This window comes from Falco naumanni, chromosome 6 (assembly GCF_017639655.2).
Source record: "Falco naumanni isolate bFalNau1 chromosome 6, bFalNau1.pat, whole genome shotgun sequence".
NCBI classification, from domain to species: Eukaryota; Metazoa; Chordata; class Aves; order Falconiformes; family Falconidae; genus Falco; species Falco naumanni.
In genome coordinates, this window is record NC_054059.1 from 56,253,551 (window position 1) to 56,270,658 (window position 17,108).

Here is a 17,108-nt window from a genome sequence, read left to right on the forward strand (position 1 = left end):
CATCTGTTTTGGTGAGGGTCCTGTAACATCCTAACTACTGGCTAATCAAAACAAACATAAGCTATTTGCAAATTTTGCTGTTTCTGTGTTCAACCTCTTTTTCAGATCATTGGTAAACACATCTAACAAAACAGGAATTCATATAACTTACAGTTAACCTTCTACCACACAGAAAATATGTCATTTGTGGCTACCCTTTTCTTCCTGTTTTGTGGAATACTAGTTTGTCTAACGACTTCTATTGGGAAAGCCAGACAAGGATGGCAAGTTTCCATTGCTCCTTGTTCCTTTGACAACAGTTCCCTTGATATGGAGAGATGCCATACAGACGTTATTGCTCTTTGTTGGTTTGAAAAATCTGTGCATCATCCTGTACTAGGTTTTCATGAGTATACAGTGATTTTAAGTATGAATTAAATTTTGTGTTTCTGTTCACTTAGAATAAAAATATTAACTGTGTACCCTTACGTAAACACAGTTTCCATGATTAGCGAGGCTGTAATAACTATACTCAATTGGAAGAGTTTCTGTGTTTGCAACAAAAAACAGAATGGCACATACCAAACTGTCAGAAATAGCCAGCACTCTGTATTTGGAGGAAGAAATGGAAACAAGAAATGTGGAACAGAAGAAACAAATTTTCTTTGCAGTTATCCATCATTGATAATATTAACTAAAGCCAAGAATAACAATACTCCCCCTTCACAGGACGGCTTACTACAGTAGTACCCTAAACTTTCCAAAAGGAAAATAAGATGACCAACAGAAAGAGGAATACAGCAGAAAGGAAAAGTGTGGAAAGGTATAAATTCCCTAAAACAGCTTTTTGGAATTCTAAGTAGAAAACTGAGGAAAAATAGGGTAACACAATATTTGAGCAACAGGAAAAGAGGAAGATGTGGCATCAGAAGAAAGTACAGACTGCATAAAGAAGATACAGGGGTGTGCACACAAAAGTAACAGTAGAGAAGACGGGGGTATGGTGTGAGTTTGAGTGCTGTCTCCATTCTTCTAAGCTAAAGCACAATGTAACATGTTTACTGTTAGCAACCATCATATAACAATGTTAGAAGTGTTGCATTTGGGCCCTATTACTACTTATGGTACCACTAGTAGAAAACACGCTCAAAATAAGTGTTCAAGGCATGTTAAAGGTAGAAAAGGATTGAGCAGAAGAGGTATGAGGACATTATCTAACAGCAAATACTTGCCAATTATCTGCATCCAAATGTTGCAGCCAAAGGAGCTCTGTGGTTATGTTAATAAGCATGTTATGTGTGTTAATAACATTAAGCAGAAAAGATAAAATTGTTGCTTCTGCTATAGAGAAAATAACAAAATGCTGTGAAGAGGGAATTCTCTAACACCAGGATTTTGACAGATAACAACAGGTATTCATTATCTCCCAAAATTTCCTATGGGGAACAAAGGCAAGTACAGCGTTTACAAGTGTAAGAGAACTTCTACACATGCGTGCCTACTGTCTTGCCAGAACTTACCCTCCTTGTAACAATAGGATCAATTTCAGTTGGATCTTTGTGTGCAAACATCATTAAATCAGCATTTAGAGTCCGTATTCTCTGAAATCTCAGGCGAATAAACCGAGCAGAAGTGAATTCTAGTAATACGCGTGAAGGATCATCAGCACTAGGCCGTCCATTAATTAGAGAAGTGTGAATCTGAAAAGAGAATTATTAAAGTAAAAAGGAATTAGACAACAGCAAAGCTGCCATGATTATGCCAACAAATATTACAGGCACTGTAAGAATGCCTTTGCAAATGCAAAATACCTTCTTTCTTTAGAAAGCAGATTTCCCCCCCAGATATTCCATGTACCCACAGACTCAGTTATGGAGAGGCTTTACAGTAAAAAAGTTTTGAGCAAAGGAAAGATGATATCACCAACAGGAAGACTATAGCACAAACTGCATACGTGTACCAAAGCCCTACAATAGCTTCTATGCTCCAGGCAACTCATTTCTCCTCTTCTAGCCTAAAACAGGTATTTTCAAGTTATTGAACAACCAAAGGGCTCAACGATTTTGAGTTAAAGGAACAGATACTTGGAACGGGACTCAGAATTCAACAGGGGTCAGTTTGCACCTCTTAGAGTGGTCACCATCAAAAGGCTTTTGAACTAGGTGTTTTCTAAAGCCAGGATAAGGTAACTTTTGAAATACTGAAAGCTACAGCTGCCACAAAATGAGTCACAATAAGCATTCATAAGCATCTCCCCTTTCCCACTGTCTCTGCACAATACATCATTTCCTTTGAACCTTGTTGTCAGTGAGTTGAAGCAATTTCCTGGGTTGCAGCTGTTTTTACCTGGTCCCTAAGGAAAGTCTTTATCACTTCTGAGAACTCTGTTCAGCATTTGTTTCTCCAAAGGCACTACCAGTCTCTGTTTACACTGTGGTTTCTGTAAAGATTAACCCCCTTTCTCCACCTGCCCTATGCTAAAGTCATCTTTAGAAAGAAATCTTGTAGGTTAGTGTGTCTGTGGCTTTTTCATAAAGAAAGAGACACTCTGACCCCAATTGCAGCATCAAGGGCAATGAAACAAAAATAAGCAATCTTCTTCCCCTCCTGTCATTTTAGCTGATCATGGCATACACTAGCTGCAAATCAACAAAATAAAACAGATGGGCTGCTACAGAATTGTTCTTGGGAATGGCCTGCAAGAAAAAAAATGTCAGCTATAGCAAAATATTGTTAATGAGCACCTAAGGGGAGGGAGGAAAGAAACCATTAATTTACCTATATTCTGGAGTGTTAAAATTTAATTGGGGCATTTTTATTACAGGCTGGTACACTGAAATAATGTTCAGATCCTGAGCCAAACGTGCAGAACATTAGAACAAATAAAAGAATTATTAGTTCCTTGCAATGAACACGTGCACCTCGCCTCAGTGCTCCAAGCGAGAGGTCAGGCCACACAGCCAATTTCTATCACTGAACATGATCATATTACCTCAGTTTCAAGCAAAGAGCTGCACTGAGAATGCCAGCTGGCACTCACCCAGCAGTGGCTGCCTCACACTGAGGACAGAGACAGCAAATGCACTGCTCCCAGAAAAGCAGTAGCTCTTCCTTTCCTGGAGTTTTTGCAGGTGCTGGATGGAACGCTTATTGAACAACCGCTGTCTTGCACTGGCTACGTGATACTATTAACTTACTTATTTTCACTACCAACAGGGAAAGCCTAAACATCATCGTGTCCAGCATCCTACTCCACTATAATCCCAGGTACACAAAAGCACCAGGAGCGACTCTGCCTGAAGCAACTACCAGTCATATCTCACCTAAGTGTGAATCAGCTCCTCTAGGGTTCTGCCATGTTATCTCCAGGAATAGGTGACACTGCTACCTCCTCCTGAGATCATAGCAACACCTGCACTTCAAGCTCTGACTCGGTTTTGCTCATGACTACAAGTAATTAAATTAGACAGCTGGCTGGCAATGAACAGCATAAAATGCTACAAAAAAGAGAGGGTACAAACAGGAGTTTATAATAAAACCCACAGAGGAAGCAAGGAGGAGCTCCTGAATGAGAAACATCTGGCTACAAGCAGGACGAAAACACATGACCAGATAGAGCAAACTGCTCGAGCCCCCGGTGAAAAGAGGAGAACATGTGTGGAGAGTAAACTTCAAAAGAAGCCTGGAGACAGTGGCAATATGTCCAGTGGGAACTGATATACCCTTCCAAAAGAAGAACATTTTTGGCAAGAACACATGCCCAAAAACTTCTTTGCATAATATTTACCTGTAAATAAGGAAATACATTTCTTCTGAGTGTTTTTCACACCATCACCTCCTCACTTTAAAGAGCATCCAAGAGATTTCTCTCTTACAGGCATCAAATGTAGGCAGGTTATGGTTTAAAACAGTAGAATACAAAAGACTGAACTTTGATATTCCAGAAACAAAGAAGAAATGTATCTAAAGTAGTGCTGAAAACATCCCCTAGCTCACCCTGAAACACCACCACCACGGCTATAAGCAGCGTGGCAGTCTATCTTGTTTAAAAATACAAAAAATTAAGCTTTCAGGGATGTGGGGAGAAGTGTGCAGGTAAAAACCCATGTATCGGGATAAGCAAGCGCCCACAGGGAGTTAAAAATATGAAACACAGACACAGCTTGACCCCAAACGACACAGCTGACAAACTGCAGTCATATCTTTTGATTTCAATTTTTTAAAAAAGAACAATTTTAGTCTTAAGACACTGATAGGAAAAAAAACCCACCACATTAGAGTGGTAGTTTTACAGAATTAAAATGTAAATTCGCAAAACAAGAGGCATCCTTTTCAGAATAGACCCCCTTTTCAAAAGTTCTCATGGATCTATCTGCCAGTAGCACATCTATTTGGCAAGGCTAAACCAGTAGAGAAGATGACTTCCATTTATATTGTCTTTCATTCTTGTGCTTAAATGTTTTACAATTTCATTTTAAAACAACAAACAGATTATTTCTCATAATTAATGAAATGCAGCTATGTCCTGCATAAATCTGGCACCTGTTCAAACACATACACCAAAATGACACTGAGATTAGAAAATTAAAACTGGATAGTTTTAGCAAAATTAATCTGAAGGGAAAATTTTACACAGGCGAAATTAATTACTCTAAATTATTTCTCCTCCTCTTAACATCTGTGATGAAATCATTAATTTCTCCCCAGTAACATTTAGAATCAACTTGAAAAGTGTCCAAGTTGTTCCTATTCCTTGAAAAGAGAGTAAGAAAGAAACCAAGACTACTTTGGGAATGTGTCATTAATCAGGAATAAACAGTAAGAATTTTAAATAACTTTTACAAAATAAGTTTAAGTAGAAATCAGATTTAAAATATTTTCTGTATGATTCTCGCAATGAGACGTCATTGTGTTTTTCCAAGGCACACCATCTCTTTTCATCTCTCTCCGCAATACTGCACCTAATTGTAAGACACTCTTTGTATGACAGCACATTTTCAGTCAAAACACTAATATGGCTACTACCGGCCAAATATTTTTGAATCAGATCTGAAAACTATTCCAGTTTTCAGTTCTCAATATCCATCTATGACTATGCCATCCAAGATGAGGATAGTACTTCATATATAGCTCCGAGTCCTGCCAAGACTAGCTCCATTTTCACACAGGCAGCTAAGGCACTGATGTCCTGTCCTATCTGTATGCATACTGCAGTATGAGCCACACTGGAGTTCTACTGCAGAGCTGAGATCCAAAAAAAGGAGTCTACCAGGAAAATGCTAATCCTTTAATCCACCCATTGGGCTGCTACAATTTGGATAATCCAAGTCCCCCTGAGGGAATAAGCTCATATTTTGCTCAGGTTTTATGGACAACTTTTATTTACCAATTCCAAGATTGAGGTAATCACCACTTTGGATTCTAAATGAAAGCTATGTAGATGTCAACCCTAGAATTTTTTTTCCTTTACAAGGAACTTTTCCAGGATTATATTCCAACAAATGGGATCTTTGGGGAAAAAATGAGCATTCCCTTACAATACATCTAGATTCACCACAATGACAGCCAAATTCTTATTTTGTAAAATGATTTTGAATGGCATCCGATTTGTCAACCAGTTCAATAGTCAGAACTACTCAAGCAAAATGATACGATGACCTCTAGCAGTAGCTGTATTAGCAACTGTATGTTCAAAGAAATTATATCACAGTATCACAAAAACCTCAACGTTGGAAGGGAACTCCAGAGGTCATCTGATCCAACCCTGCTGCTCAAGCAGGGCCCCCTAAAGCCAGTTGCCCAGGACCACGTCCAAATAACTTTTGAGTATCTCAAAGGATGGAGACTACACAGCTTCCCTGGGCAACCTGTGCAAGTGCTCAGTCACCCCCACAGTGAACAAATGTTTCCTGATAGTCCCACAGAACCTCCTGTGTTTCAGCTTGTGCCCACTGCTTCCTGCGCTGTCACCAGACACCACCACCAAGAGCCTAAGCCTGTTGCAGCACAAACAAACTAGTAGGCTGTAACAAGGCTTTACCATCAGCCAGATTCTACTGTCCACACTGTTTCTCCTTCCTCCAGAGATCAGACCACACTACTCCTCCTCCACCCAACCCCCTCTCCCCCAATCCTTGGGGCTATTTAACTACTTAGCAGGAACGAGCTACACCTGCACATTGTCCATGACAATCAACCCTCTGCCTCTGAGGCAAGGCCACAGCTGCATGTTATCAATGCTGATCAGCCCACTGCCTTCATTCCTCTGCATAACTCCATCTTTTTTGCACCCTTCCTTCAGTTATTTATACACATTGATGAGATCCCCCCTGAGCCTTCTTTTTTCCAGGCTGACGAGTCCCAGCTCTCTCAACCTTTCCTTGTAGAAGAGATGCTCCAGTCCCTTCATCATCTTTGTGGCCCTTCACTGGACTCTCTCCAGTATGTCCATGTCTCTCCTGTACTGTGGAGCCCAGAGCTGGACCCAGCATGCCAGGTGTGACCTCACCAGTGCTGAAAAGAGCGGAAGGATCACCTCCCTAAACCTGCTAGCAATACTTTGTCTAATGCTGCCCAGGGCACCATTAACCTTTGCCACAGAGGCACATTGCTGGCTCACATTCAACATGGTGTCCACCAGGACCCTTGAATCCTTTTCTGCCACGCTGCTTTCCGGCTGGGTGGCCCCCAGCATATGCTGGCGTATGGGGTTGTTCCTCCCCAGATGCAGGAGGTGCACTTCTCGCTGAACTTCATGGGGTTCCTATAAGCCCATTTCTCAAGCCTGTAGAGGTCCCTCTGGAGGGTGGCATGTTTCTCTGGCATTATCAGCTACTCGCCCCAGTTTGGCGTCATCAGCCAACTTGCTGAGGGTACACTCTGCCCCATCATCCAAATCATGAATGAAGATGTTAAATGGGATTGGACCCAGTATATTTTCAAGTTAGTTTAGTTACCAAGTTATCTGTCTTCTGTATTTCATTTGGAAACAAAGCTTCTAACAGTTATTGAAAAAATGCATAACCTCATTAAAGGAAAAACAAGAAAAAACATTTTGAAACACCAAAGATCTACCTAATTCAATGTCCTATCTCCAACAGAGGTCAGTAGAAAACAATTAGGAAGGAATGTAAGAAACGGGGCATTTAGAGAGTAATCCCTTTGATACAGTACCATCACTTCCTCTGACTGCTAAATGCTTCCTGAGCTACAGAGGGAATCTGAGTCATACTGCTTAACATCCACCAGTTGCACTTTTCTCCATTATTAGTCTACTCCCTTTTTCCACCATTATGATTTTCATCACTACAGGCATTTGTCCCAGTGGGAGGAAATTAAATTTCTTTTTAAAAAAACAAAACCCCACTTAGTTCTGGTAGGGCTTGTGGGTTTTTGTTTGTTCCGTTCCCCTCCCCCCCCCCCCGCCCCTTTAAACCTGCAGTTCACATCATGAATTATTTCAATGGCAGTGAAATTATGAAATTCAGGAAATTGTGAGTAGTCAACACATTTTCATTTTTGAACTTCAGCATCGACTTTTTTTCAGAGAACTGTTGAGAATGCTACAAGTTCTCTACTCTGAAGGAATTTAGTTCAACACTAGTCCATCAGCATTCATGCATAACTTTTTTTTTCTTACATGTATTACTTTTAACAACACTGATTTCCATAAAGTATTTTTCATTTAATACCATAAACTGCTAATGGAACAAATTATCTTAAACTTGGCATTACCAAAAATGCTGCTATTACACAGTTTTCTGATTTTCCACATTGCTCACAAGTATGTTGAACAACTTAAACACTACTAAAGATATTCAAAGTGCGTCTCAGTACATTAGAATGTCTGGACCATGTCAGACCCGAAAGACCTATCTAGCAGGTAACCTGCCTCATACAGTAGCCAAAACAGCATGCTAACAGTAAGATGAAACGAAGCATACATACTACTTCCTCAGGGATTTCTGGAGCTATAGCTAGTTACCATATATTTGGTAACTCAAAGCCTCAAAGCATTTCCATGACCTTACTCAGTCTCACCTTAAATCCAGGTCACCTTTAAAATCTACATCCACCACGTAATAGGAATTTTCTACCTAATTTACAGGTCATTGGGGAAAAGATTCTTCCTTTACTTGTTTTAAACCTGCCTCTTACTTAACTCATAGTTCCTAAGTTGAACAAAGAAATATATATTTCTATCAGCGCTATACTTCAATACTTTTCTTTATAACTAATTAGACTGGCACAGGTACCAAGCTTCCAGATTTGTAGTTTCCTTGGATTTCTAAGGAATGTTTCTAAAAAGCTGTTCCATTTGACACCCCACACCCCCCAGTTACTGAGACTAAGGGGTTAAATAATAACTGTTGTAATTCACCTGTTTTAGCCATGAGTTCATTTTCACTACCCGATTTACCAATTATGTCTGCACCTCTTCAGTTAACAGCCTAGTTTGTGACTGCTTCTCCAACTCCTCTCCTGTAAATAATGTTTCCAGTGCAGAAACCTTCCTGACAGTCTCTATAGCAAAAGCTGATTCAAATGATTAATTCAGTATTTCAGCAATGACCTTATCTTCCTTGAATGCTCTTTGATCATCTCTCAGCCCACCAATTCACTGGCAGACTTCTTGAATCTGATGTGTTTGAAAAAAGGTTTATTTCAACTTCATAGTCAATCTCTCAGAATCTTTTTCGTATCTTCATTGCGGTTTAACATCTCCTTTGCTGGAGCTTACTTTCCTACCTTTTTTTCCTCATTTGGAGAAAAAGACATGCCTTCCATTCATAAACAATGATAGTTTACTTTTAATATCTATTACCTTAGTGTATGGTTTAAGCATGTTGTAGGATTTCTGGAACCATTCTTAAATGTAGCACGCATGTCTGTGTAATGCTTTCTTTAAACAAACTCTAGGCTGTCTGAAATTTTTTTATCTGTTTGACCATCTTTTCTATTTTTACCTTGTACTTTGGCAGATTTTATTCCCTTGAGATGTTACATTTTGAGTATTTTCTGGGTATTTTTACATAACAATTGTTCAACATTTAATACTCCTGACCAGGATCTCTGCACTGTTTTGGACTAAATCATGGGTTCCTTTACTAGCTGAACCAAGAATATTCAGGTCTTTAAGAAATACTCGTTTGCACAACGTTCTATTCTGACACCTACACAGTCTGCCAAAGCATTACAGAAGGCTGACAGTATATTCTCAGCCTTCCTTTGGCAAGATCCACTGACTTGCACACCTCCATCTGGGCAGTTGCTAATACACCACTAAACCTGTGCTGTCCCCATTCAGGCGCTGAATTTTATTTCAGGGAGATTTCATACACTGTTTTCTCTCTGCTGAATTCCTTATTCTATTTAATATTATTCTTAAATCCATAGTGCCTCTCTTCCATAAACACTCAGTCATTCCTAAACAACTTCTTGTTTCTGATATGCCTATTCTGTCACCTCTTTCCAACACCCTTTAAGGGCAGGCAGGTATTAATTAAAAGAGCAACCTTTCTCAGCTGCTGGGCATGGACACTTTTGCAGATACTGGGGCAATATTTTAGATGCATCCGATCCTAGCTTCTGTAACAAAGACACCTGAGAGGACTTGCGATGTGCTCCAGCCAGATGACCATCAGACCATCCAGTCATATGACCAGAATTTCACAACACATTTCACTGGGTTTCTGCTATTAAGAAGTGACAGATGTAGCCTAAGAAACTTTCTGCCATTTTTTGGCAGAACTTTTAGACAAGTCTCATCTCACTGATGAACAGGCACTTATTTAGACTGTACATGTAACGGGTCTTCAGAACAGAGAAAAGTATCACCCTGTACTTCACCACGTATTTGTATACTTCGATAAAATCTCTCTGAGACTTCTCAAGGCTAAGCAACTGCAGCCCTCTCAGCCTCTACTTGTAGGATAGATGCTCCAAGTCCTTAATCATCTTCCCAGACATTTCCTGGACTTACTCCAACATGTCGATGTCTGTCTTGTACTGAGGAGCCCAAAACTGGACACAGCTCTCATCACTGCTGAGCAGACAGGGAATGATCACCTCCCTCAGCCGGCTGGTGACACTCTAACTAATGCAGCCAGGAGACCGTTGGCTTTCGTTGCTGCAAGGGCACGTTGCTGGCTTATGTTCAACTTGGTGTACACCACTGCTGTCAGGCTCTGTTCCCTCCTCACGCTCCTGGGTGACTTAGGCACAGCTGGCTCACATCTCACTGAAGAGAGCTCCCAGCCCATTATCTGCTACCAAGCACTGAACTACTGTGTAGCTGCCCATCTGCAGGCAGAGAAGGAGCCTTCCTCCTGGTATCAGAAGCCACCAGTTTGCAGTTTTCACCATCATGGGAGTCTCCACTACTAAACCAACAGGCACAGACTCTGCCCACCTCTATTTTTGTAGATTGGTGGCTTCAGGCTACAAAGTCGCAGAGAAAATGTCAGTTAGTATATCTCTTTCTCGTCACCTCTGATGTTGCGCAGTCTGCTGACATCCTCCTGCTGTTCTTTATTTGGGGACAAAAATCCTCAACCACAGCAACTATTCTGCAGGCACAGACACCATCTCCTTCTGCCTCAACCTCAGCAAGGTTCTTGCAGCCTCAGAGGTGAAAAGCTGTGTCCTCCCTCTGGAACTCAGCCTGACTTGAGGGCTCTGCTGTGCTGGGGTAGTTACTCCAGGTAGTGCTGGGGACTGTGCCTCATCACCACTGTTGCACACAAACCCACTCTTACTCTTTCCACTCCTCCTTCTGTGCACGTTTCTACATGAACTAATACACAAGCATGCAACATGTTAGCTGCCTCTGTTGTTTTACTTAATGCAACAGTACAAATGCTGCTGCTTTGCATGAGGGTACATTATCAACTGCTAAGTTACTTAAAATTAACACATTCCAACAAAGATTTTAAGAATTTTAATTATGCACAATGTTCTCACTCAATTTTAAAATATCCATGCATGAATCCAAGCGGTGCATTTTTCTACTTAGAGCTTTGGTATTTCAAGTTAGTTACTTTGCCAAACAATTTGAGTGCACTCAGTCTCAAGCTGTTTGTAGGATCTAAAAAAACCCCAGCTGTTTGGCTATATGGCATGGAGATTTTATGTTCGCTTTCCTTCCAAGAAAACAGCATCACTAACCAGTATGCTTTTCACTGATCCATATCTATATACTGAATGTTAGATAAACTGGAAGACTTAATTCTTTCATTCAAAGTGAAGGTTACTTAGTGTAATTTGTAATAAGGATGAAGCAGGAACATCGCTCTACAATAATTTTTGGCTAGTAGTGATAAAGAACTTCCTTTGTTCAAATACTCAGTAGTTTATTTTGGACATGACATCTATCCAGGCTATGGGCTTCAACCCTGATGTTCTGTGTGAGGCAGTGGTCTGAACCTAAAATATTGTCAAGGTCAATTTCTAACTAAAACTTAACCTCAGATAGCAGTGTAATGGAGAGAAAAGCTTCTGTCCTGCACAAAAAGACTTTCTACTTGATAATCAGCAGTCTAGAAGACAGATATGTCAGTCTTTAAATGATTTAATGAGAAAGGTTCTCCATGATTTACATTTTCAAATTATGCAGTCACATCAGTATGAAGATGGACAATACTGAACAGCAATTTTTCCACAGGTGATTCAGTAGCTCTCCTAATTCTCCTACCCAATACCAGCTTTATCTGTTGCAAATAGCTCATTTGCAGTAGATGTAAAATTACTGTTGATTAGTTAATCTCTAGGCATCTTATATTTAAACCCTAAAGACAAAAGTTTTCTAAGTTTTTGCAGTGCAGTCGTGACTATTGTTAAAGTTGGTTTCAAAACTAGAACAGTAGATCAAAGCAGATGCCAGAACTCAGCATCCATTTTTTCATCATAAATACATATTTATGATAACTGTATATAAGGAGTGTATTTGGCAAGGTTTGCTGTATTTCTAATAAATATCTCACTATCTTAATAAATTAATGGTTTAGTAAGTGAAAGCACAACTCCCTTGTGTGCCTTGCTAATGAGTACAAGAGCTGCTTGAAATGCAGTGCTTAAACTTGCATTAAAATGTCAAGGGCTATGCATGTCAAACTCTATCTCAACTAACTCATTCCCCCTAAGAATACAGGAAAATGTCAGCTTAACGAACTGTTTAGCAAATACTATTGTGTCATTGACAACTATACCCTACAGCTTAAGCTAAATAAGGCCTCATATCTTCAGTTCTGATTAACTTGCTTTTGTCATTTTCCTCTTTCCAATTTCACTGGAAACTTAAATTGCTTATTCTAGCCTCTGCTTTTCTATGGCTCCTGTAATTCTCAAGCTTGTCATTTTTGGACAAGAAATAATTTGTCAAAGACATCATCTTGTATACTTTTAAACAGACTGCTTATTGTCAGAGCAATAGTTATTAATAAATCAAAAAATAATAAGGAATTTGATTACCTAGAAACTATGTTTGTCACTTCAAGTTTTTATTTTCTTTTTGTTACTGTCTTAACTAAGTGGAAACACTACACTATGCTGTAGTTTCAGCAACAGTTATGCATACTACAGTCCATAAGGGATTCAGACAAGGTTCAAGTCTTGGAATACTGTACTTGAACACAGTGATGATCATTTGTGTTCTACTGGCTCTTCAAAGTGTACTCGCAAGTGAAATGCCATCTCTTAATACAGTAAAAAGGTATTTTGTGCTCAGTGATAACTAACAAGATAGCTGGAGAAAAAGTTAAAGGCTTGGCTCTGACAGGAACGCTTCAAAGATGAAACACACTGAAACAACATTTTAAGGAGTTATCTATAAGCAGGTAGATTGGCAATGTGCTATAAGTTCTAACACATAATACCACAGGTGACTTATGATTTTAAACCATCAATTGACAGCTGTTTTAAATTTCACTACACAACAGAGATCTGACCTCTGATGTCTGAAAATGTGTATGACCACTGTCATTATGATTTACTTTTTGTCAGTGTCATATAGCTGCTGCTGCCTAACCTGGTGTCCCTTAAGCAAGCAGATTAGAATAAGAAAAGAAGTCACAATGGCTGATGTCAATGGCAGCTCCAGGTGCAAAGGAATTCTGGAAATTACATTAGTCTCTGTTCGGATCCACCAGAGGTGAAACACACTGGCATCACTGGGTTAAACACTCCCACCTATCTGCTTAAAGGATGAAATACAGTGGTCTGTCAGACACTTTCTGCGCAAGTACTCAAGAAGCACAACATAAAAATCTAAATGATACTATTTTTTTTTAAATGCACTGAAGTGAGATGAAACATATCTTAAGGGGATATTTTTTCATTACTAATTTTGAAAGTAGTATGTTTCTTTTTGGATAATGAACATGAAAGGGACAAGTAATTCCAAATCAATGACTAAAATAGGAGAGTTATGTTTTCTTGCAGGTTATAATAAAAAGCATTCTGATCCCCAGATTTAACTAAAGGGCTTCTAACTATGCCAAACCGAATATTTAAAAAAAACCCCAACACCTATCCCCACTTTCCTACCAAGATATTACAATTTCCCTTATTTGTTATATGATTGTCCTAAAAATTAATGGCACTTTCCACTAGATTTCTTCCTGAATGAGATGCACTGTGGAGTGCACTGCAGAATTGCAAACAAATTACTGCCAGAACAGAATGATGACTAGTAGAAACAAAATACACAGGAACTTGTCCAGCTGTAAGCAGTTGCAAAGGGCTGCCAAACACAACTGCTGATGTAAAAGAGGGAGAATGTGAGGATTTAAGCTGCTCAAACAGTAAACAAGTACATCTGCTCCTGAATGCTATCATTAAATAAACTACAATAATATGCTTTACATTACTGCAACATTCTTGTTTTCAACTACAACTCTGAAGAGTTTTGAACTCTGGAAATTTCAACAAAACTTTTTGGGCTTTTTTGCACTGCGGAGCCATATGTGGAAAAGCCCATTACAATTACCGTACAGTGTTGGAGTCTAAGTTCTAGCAAAACCTGTGTCATATCATTTGGAACACACACTGATGAACGCTTTTAAAAACAGATGGGATCCCTTTAAATGGTAAGCATTCAGAGACTTTAATACCATTTATAATGTTTTAAAACAAAAGAATAAATAGGACACTCAGCTGTGGAATACAAGAAACTTTGATCCCTCTCCCACTCTGAACCTGATCTTTTCAGACTTGGATATATTTTACAGGAGCTAGTATGAGATAAGTCAGGGAAAAAAGTCCATTTCTAAGTAGCACAGAATGAACAGCCAAGCCAGGAATGGTATATATCTTCTGTAAAACACAGGAGATTAAAGAATTATATGCATGAAAACATTTCGTTCTTTGCTCCTACCATTAATGGTTGTAAAGTTGTAAAAATTGCAGGTTTACTTTGGCTACAAAAACTAAACTCAGCAGGATTTTGTCAAACTCTCAACTGTTTGGGTTTTTCAGATTTCATTTATTATACATGATATAAAATAATATGATCTGCATAGTAAACTACTGTACTGATTTTGGCTGGGATAGAGTTAATTTTCTTCATGGTACCTTGTGTGGGGCTATGTTTTGGATCTGTGATGAAAACAGCGCTGATAACACAGGGATGTTCCAGCTGTTGCTGAGCAGCTCTTGCACAGCATCAAGGCCTTTTCTGCTTCTCATGCTGCACCCACCAGCGAGGAGGCTGGGGGCGCACAAGGGATTAGGAGGGGGCACAGCTGGGACAGCTGACCCCAACTAACCAAAGGGATATTCCCTACCAGATGACATCATGCTCAGCAATAAAAGCTGGTGAGCAAGTTAGCCAGGGCTTTTAAACTGTTCTTTTAAAACTTCTTCCTTCAGAAGTTCCTCCAACTTCTTCTACAACAAAGAAAAGCTCTACTGTGGCGACTTTATGTCCCTCCATAGGGAGCTCAAGCCACAGAATTCACCTGCTGTGGCTCTACTGTCCTTGGCACTTCTATTATATCTCAATTGCCTATCAGGTTTATTATTCTGATGTCCTTGAAAAAGCTTCTCATACTGTTTTTTTAGGGCTTCAGCACAGTCATTTTCTTGGTATGGAAGGGCAGTATTTTTGTTCTTTCCATTTCTTTTGCCTTACTGTGAATTTATGCTCATTTGCAAAATTCCTACTTTCCTTGCTGGGACAAAATGTTTTTATATGATGTCTTTTGGTTTCTAATGCCTATTATATACTTAGGTATTTTATCCTGCTACTTTTTTGGAAGCTCTACGATTTATTCTTTTTTATAAATAGCATACATAAGCTCCTACACACTTGAGAAGGAAACTTATAAAAATATATTTCCACCTTTAGCTTTTGGAATGCCTTTTCAAATTTTCTTAGGAGCATATCAAATAGTGAGAATATTATTGCCACTTTACAGAACAGTCTTTAAATAACAGTTTTTTGAACTAGCCTGTCTTGCATTCTTCTCAAAACATTTTGAGCCACTTCCCATATTCTAAGTTCTCCGATTAGACTGCTTCTTGGAAGAACATTTAAGGGTGCTCAAAAATCTCCCTGTACTCCATCATGACAGTTAGCCAGCCTATGGGAAGCTAACCGTAGTTTATTTTTTCACTATGGTGTTTATTTTCCCCGTCATTTTTCCATTCACAGCCTCCTTGGTTAGTTTCACCACCTTCATTAAGTATCACTGCAGTCCTAACTTCTTCCACTCTTACTTAGGCATGAAATACCAATTTTCTCAAACACAGCGATGTTTGCTAATACAGTCCACCTACTTACTCAGCTTGGCTCTATGCTTTCTTCATTTGTGTGTTCTAAAGTCTAGACATCAAACAATTTATCCATTGGTATTACAGTGTCTCATTGACTAACTTTCCTTCTATTGATTTTCTGTGTCACCATTTAAACTGAAAACTCCAGGTAAACTATGCCGTTTGGTTTTTATTTTCTTTTACATAAAATTCCTTTGCACTGACATGAAAGCATGCCTACATTTGGCCTCAGGCTGACCTGTTCATATGTCCTAGCTTCAGTGAGATTTTATTGATCAAAATTATTCCTTCATGTAGCCCACCTGGATGTTAACAAATTCTACCTTTAAAAGAAATATTCATTTTTTGACAATACAGATTTGTAATGTTTTTAAACATTAAAGCATGATTCATCTTCAACTAGGCACTCACTAGATTTCTCCCAGCACCTGGTTTTAAATTACCTTACAATCTTTTTCCTCTCTCATTTCTGCATCTCTCAGCTGCTTATCATCTTTACCAAGTCTATAAGCCCTTCTATGCCTTTGGCCACCAGATTCATTAAAAACAAGAATTAAGCTATTATTTCTCACAGTAATTTTCCATGACTGTTAACAACTACTCAAAAAAAAAAAAAAAAAACCAACCAAACCCCCCCCCTTATAAAATTGTGTTATGATTTTCTCATCTCAGAACAATAACCCTACATCAAAAGCAACAGATAGCCAAAGTAAATAAATGATTGTGTTATTACCTCTTAGTGGAAAGTGCTTACAAGTAGTATCTCATTTAGGCAAAATTTTCTATTAATATTTCAGTTGTGTGGGTCCAGTCTTCAAGTATCAATTACCCCACTCTCAAAACAACCACCCACTGGGGATCTTCAGTTCCCCTAATCAAACAGAAGAAAAAAAACCGCACCAAATTACCAAGGACTCAGTGTTCTTGCTCTGCTGCCGGAATGGAATCTACTACTTCCAAAAATCAGACTCCAGACACAAGAAGAAGACATGTTTGGGTAATTACAAATCAATACCATGACTTAAGTGTACCATTACACATTGCAACACTAAAAGAGTATGTTGCGTTATAAACTACAAATGCAGGCAGGACTCCTTATTTTATGATTTGGAAAACCTACCATAGATCTATATAAAGATATGCAACCCTCACCTCTTTTCAGTAAGCACTGTGATCAATATACGCTGGATGATAAAGAAAGAAGGTAAATAATATAATCAATTTAACTCTTCAAATTGAAAGACTGATCTGTATAGCCCATACATTGTACATTGCAACTTTTAAGTCTTATGATTCATATGATTAATCAGCTTTTCCTTTTTTCCAGGAATGGTAGAAATTAAGACATGAGTTTCTGC

General features: G+C 39.0%; 1 protein-coding gene across 2 annotated transcripts in view; it reads right to left on the reverse strand.

Moving 5' to 3' along the window:
• LAMA2 (laminin subunit alpha 2) overlaps window positions 1-17,108 on the reverse strand; it is a 376,489-nt gene that overhangs the window by 230,183 nt on the left and 129,198 nt on the right. For both annotated transcript variants that reach the window (XM_040599010.1, XM_040599009.1), the window contains exon 5: window positions 1,500-1,679. In XM_040599010.1, coding sequence (XP_040454944.1) covers window positions 1,500-1,679 — 180 coding nt within the window. The remainder of the gene's footprint in view (window positions 1-1,499; window positions 1,680-17,108) is intronic.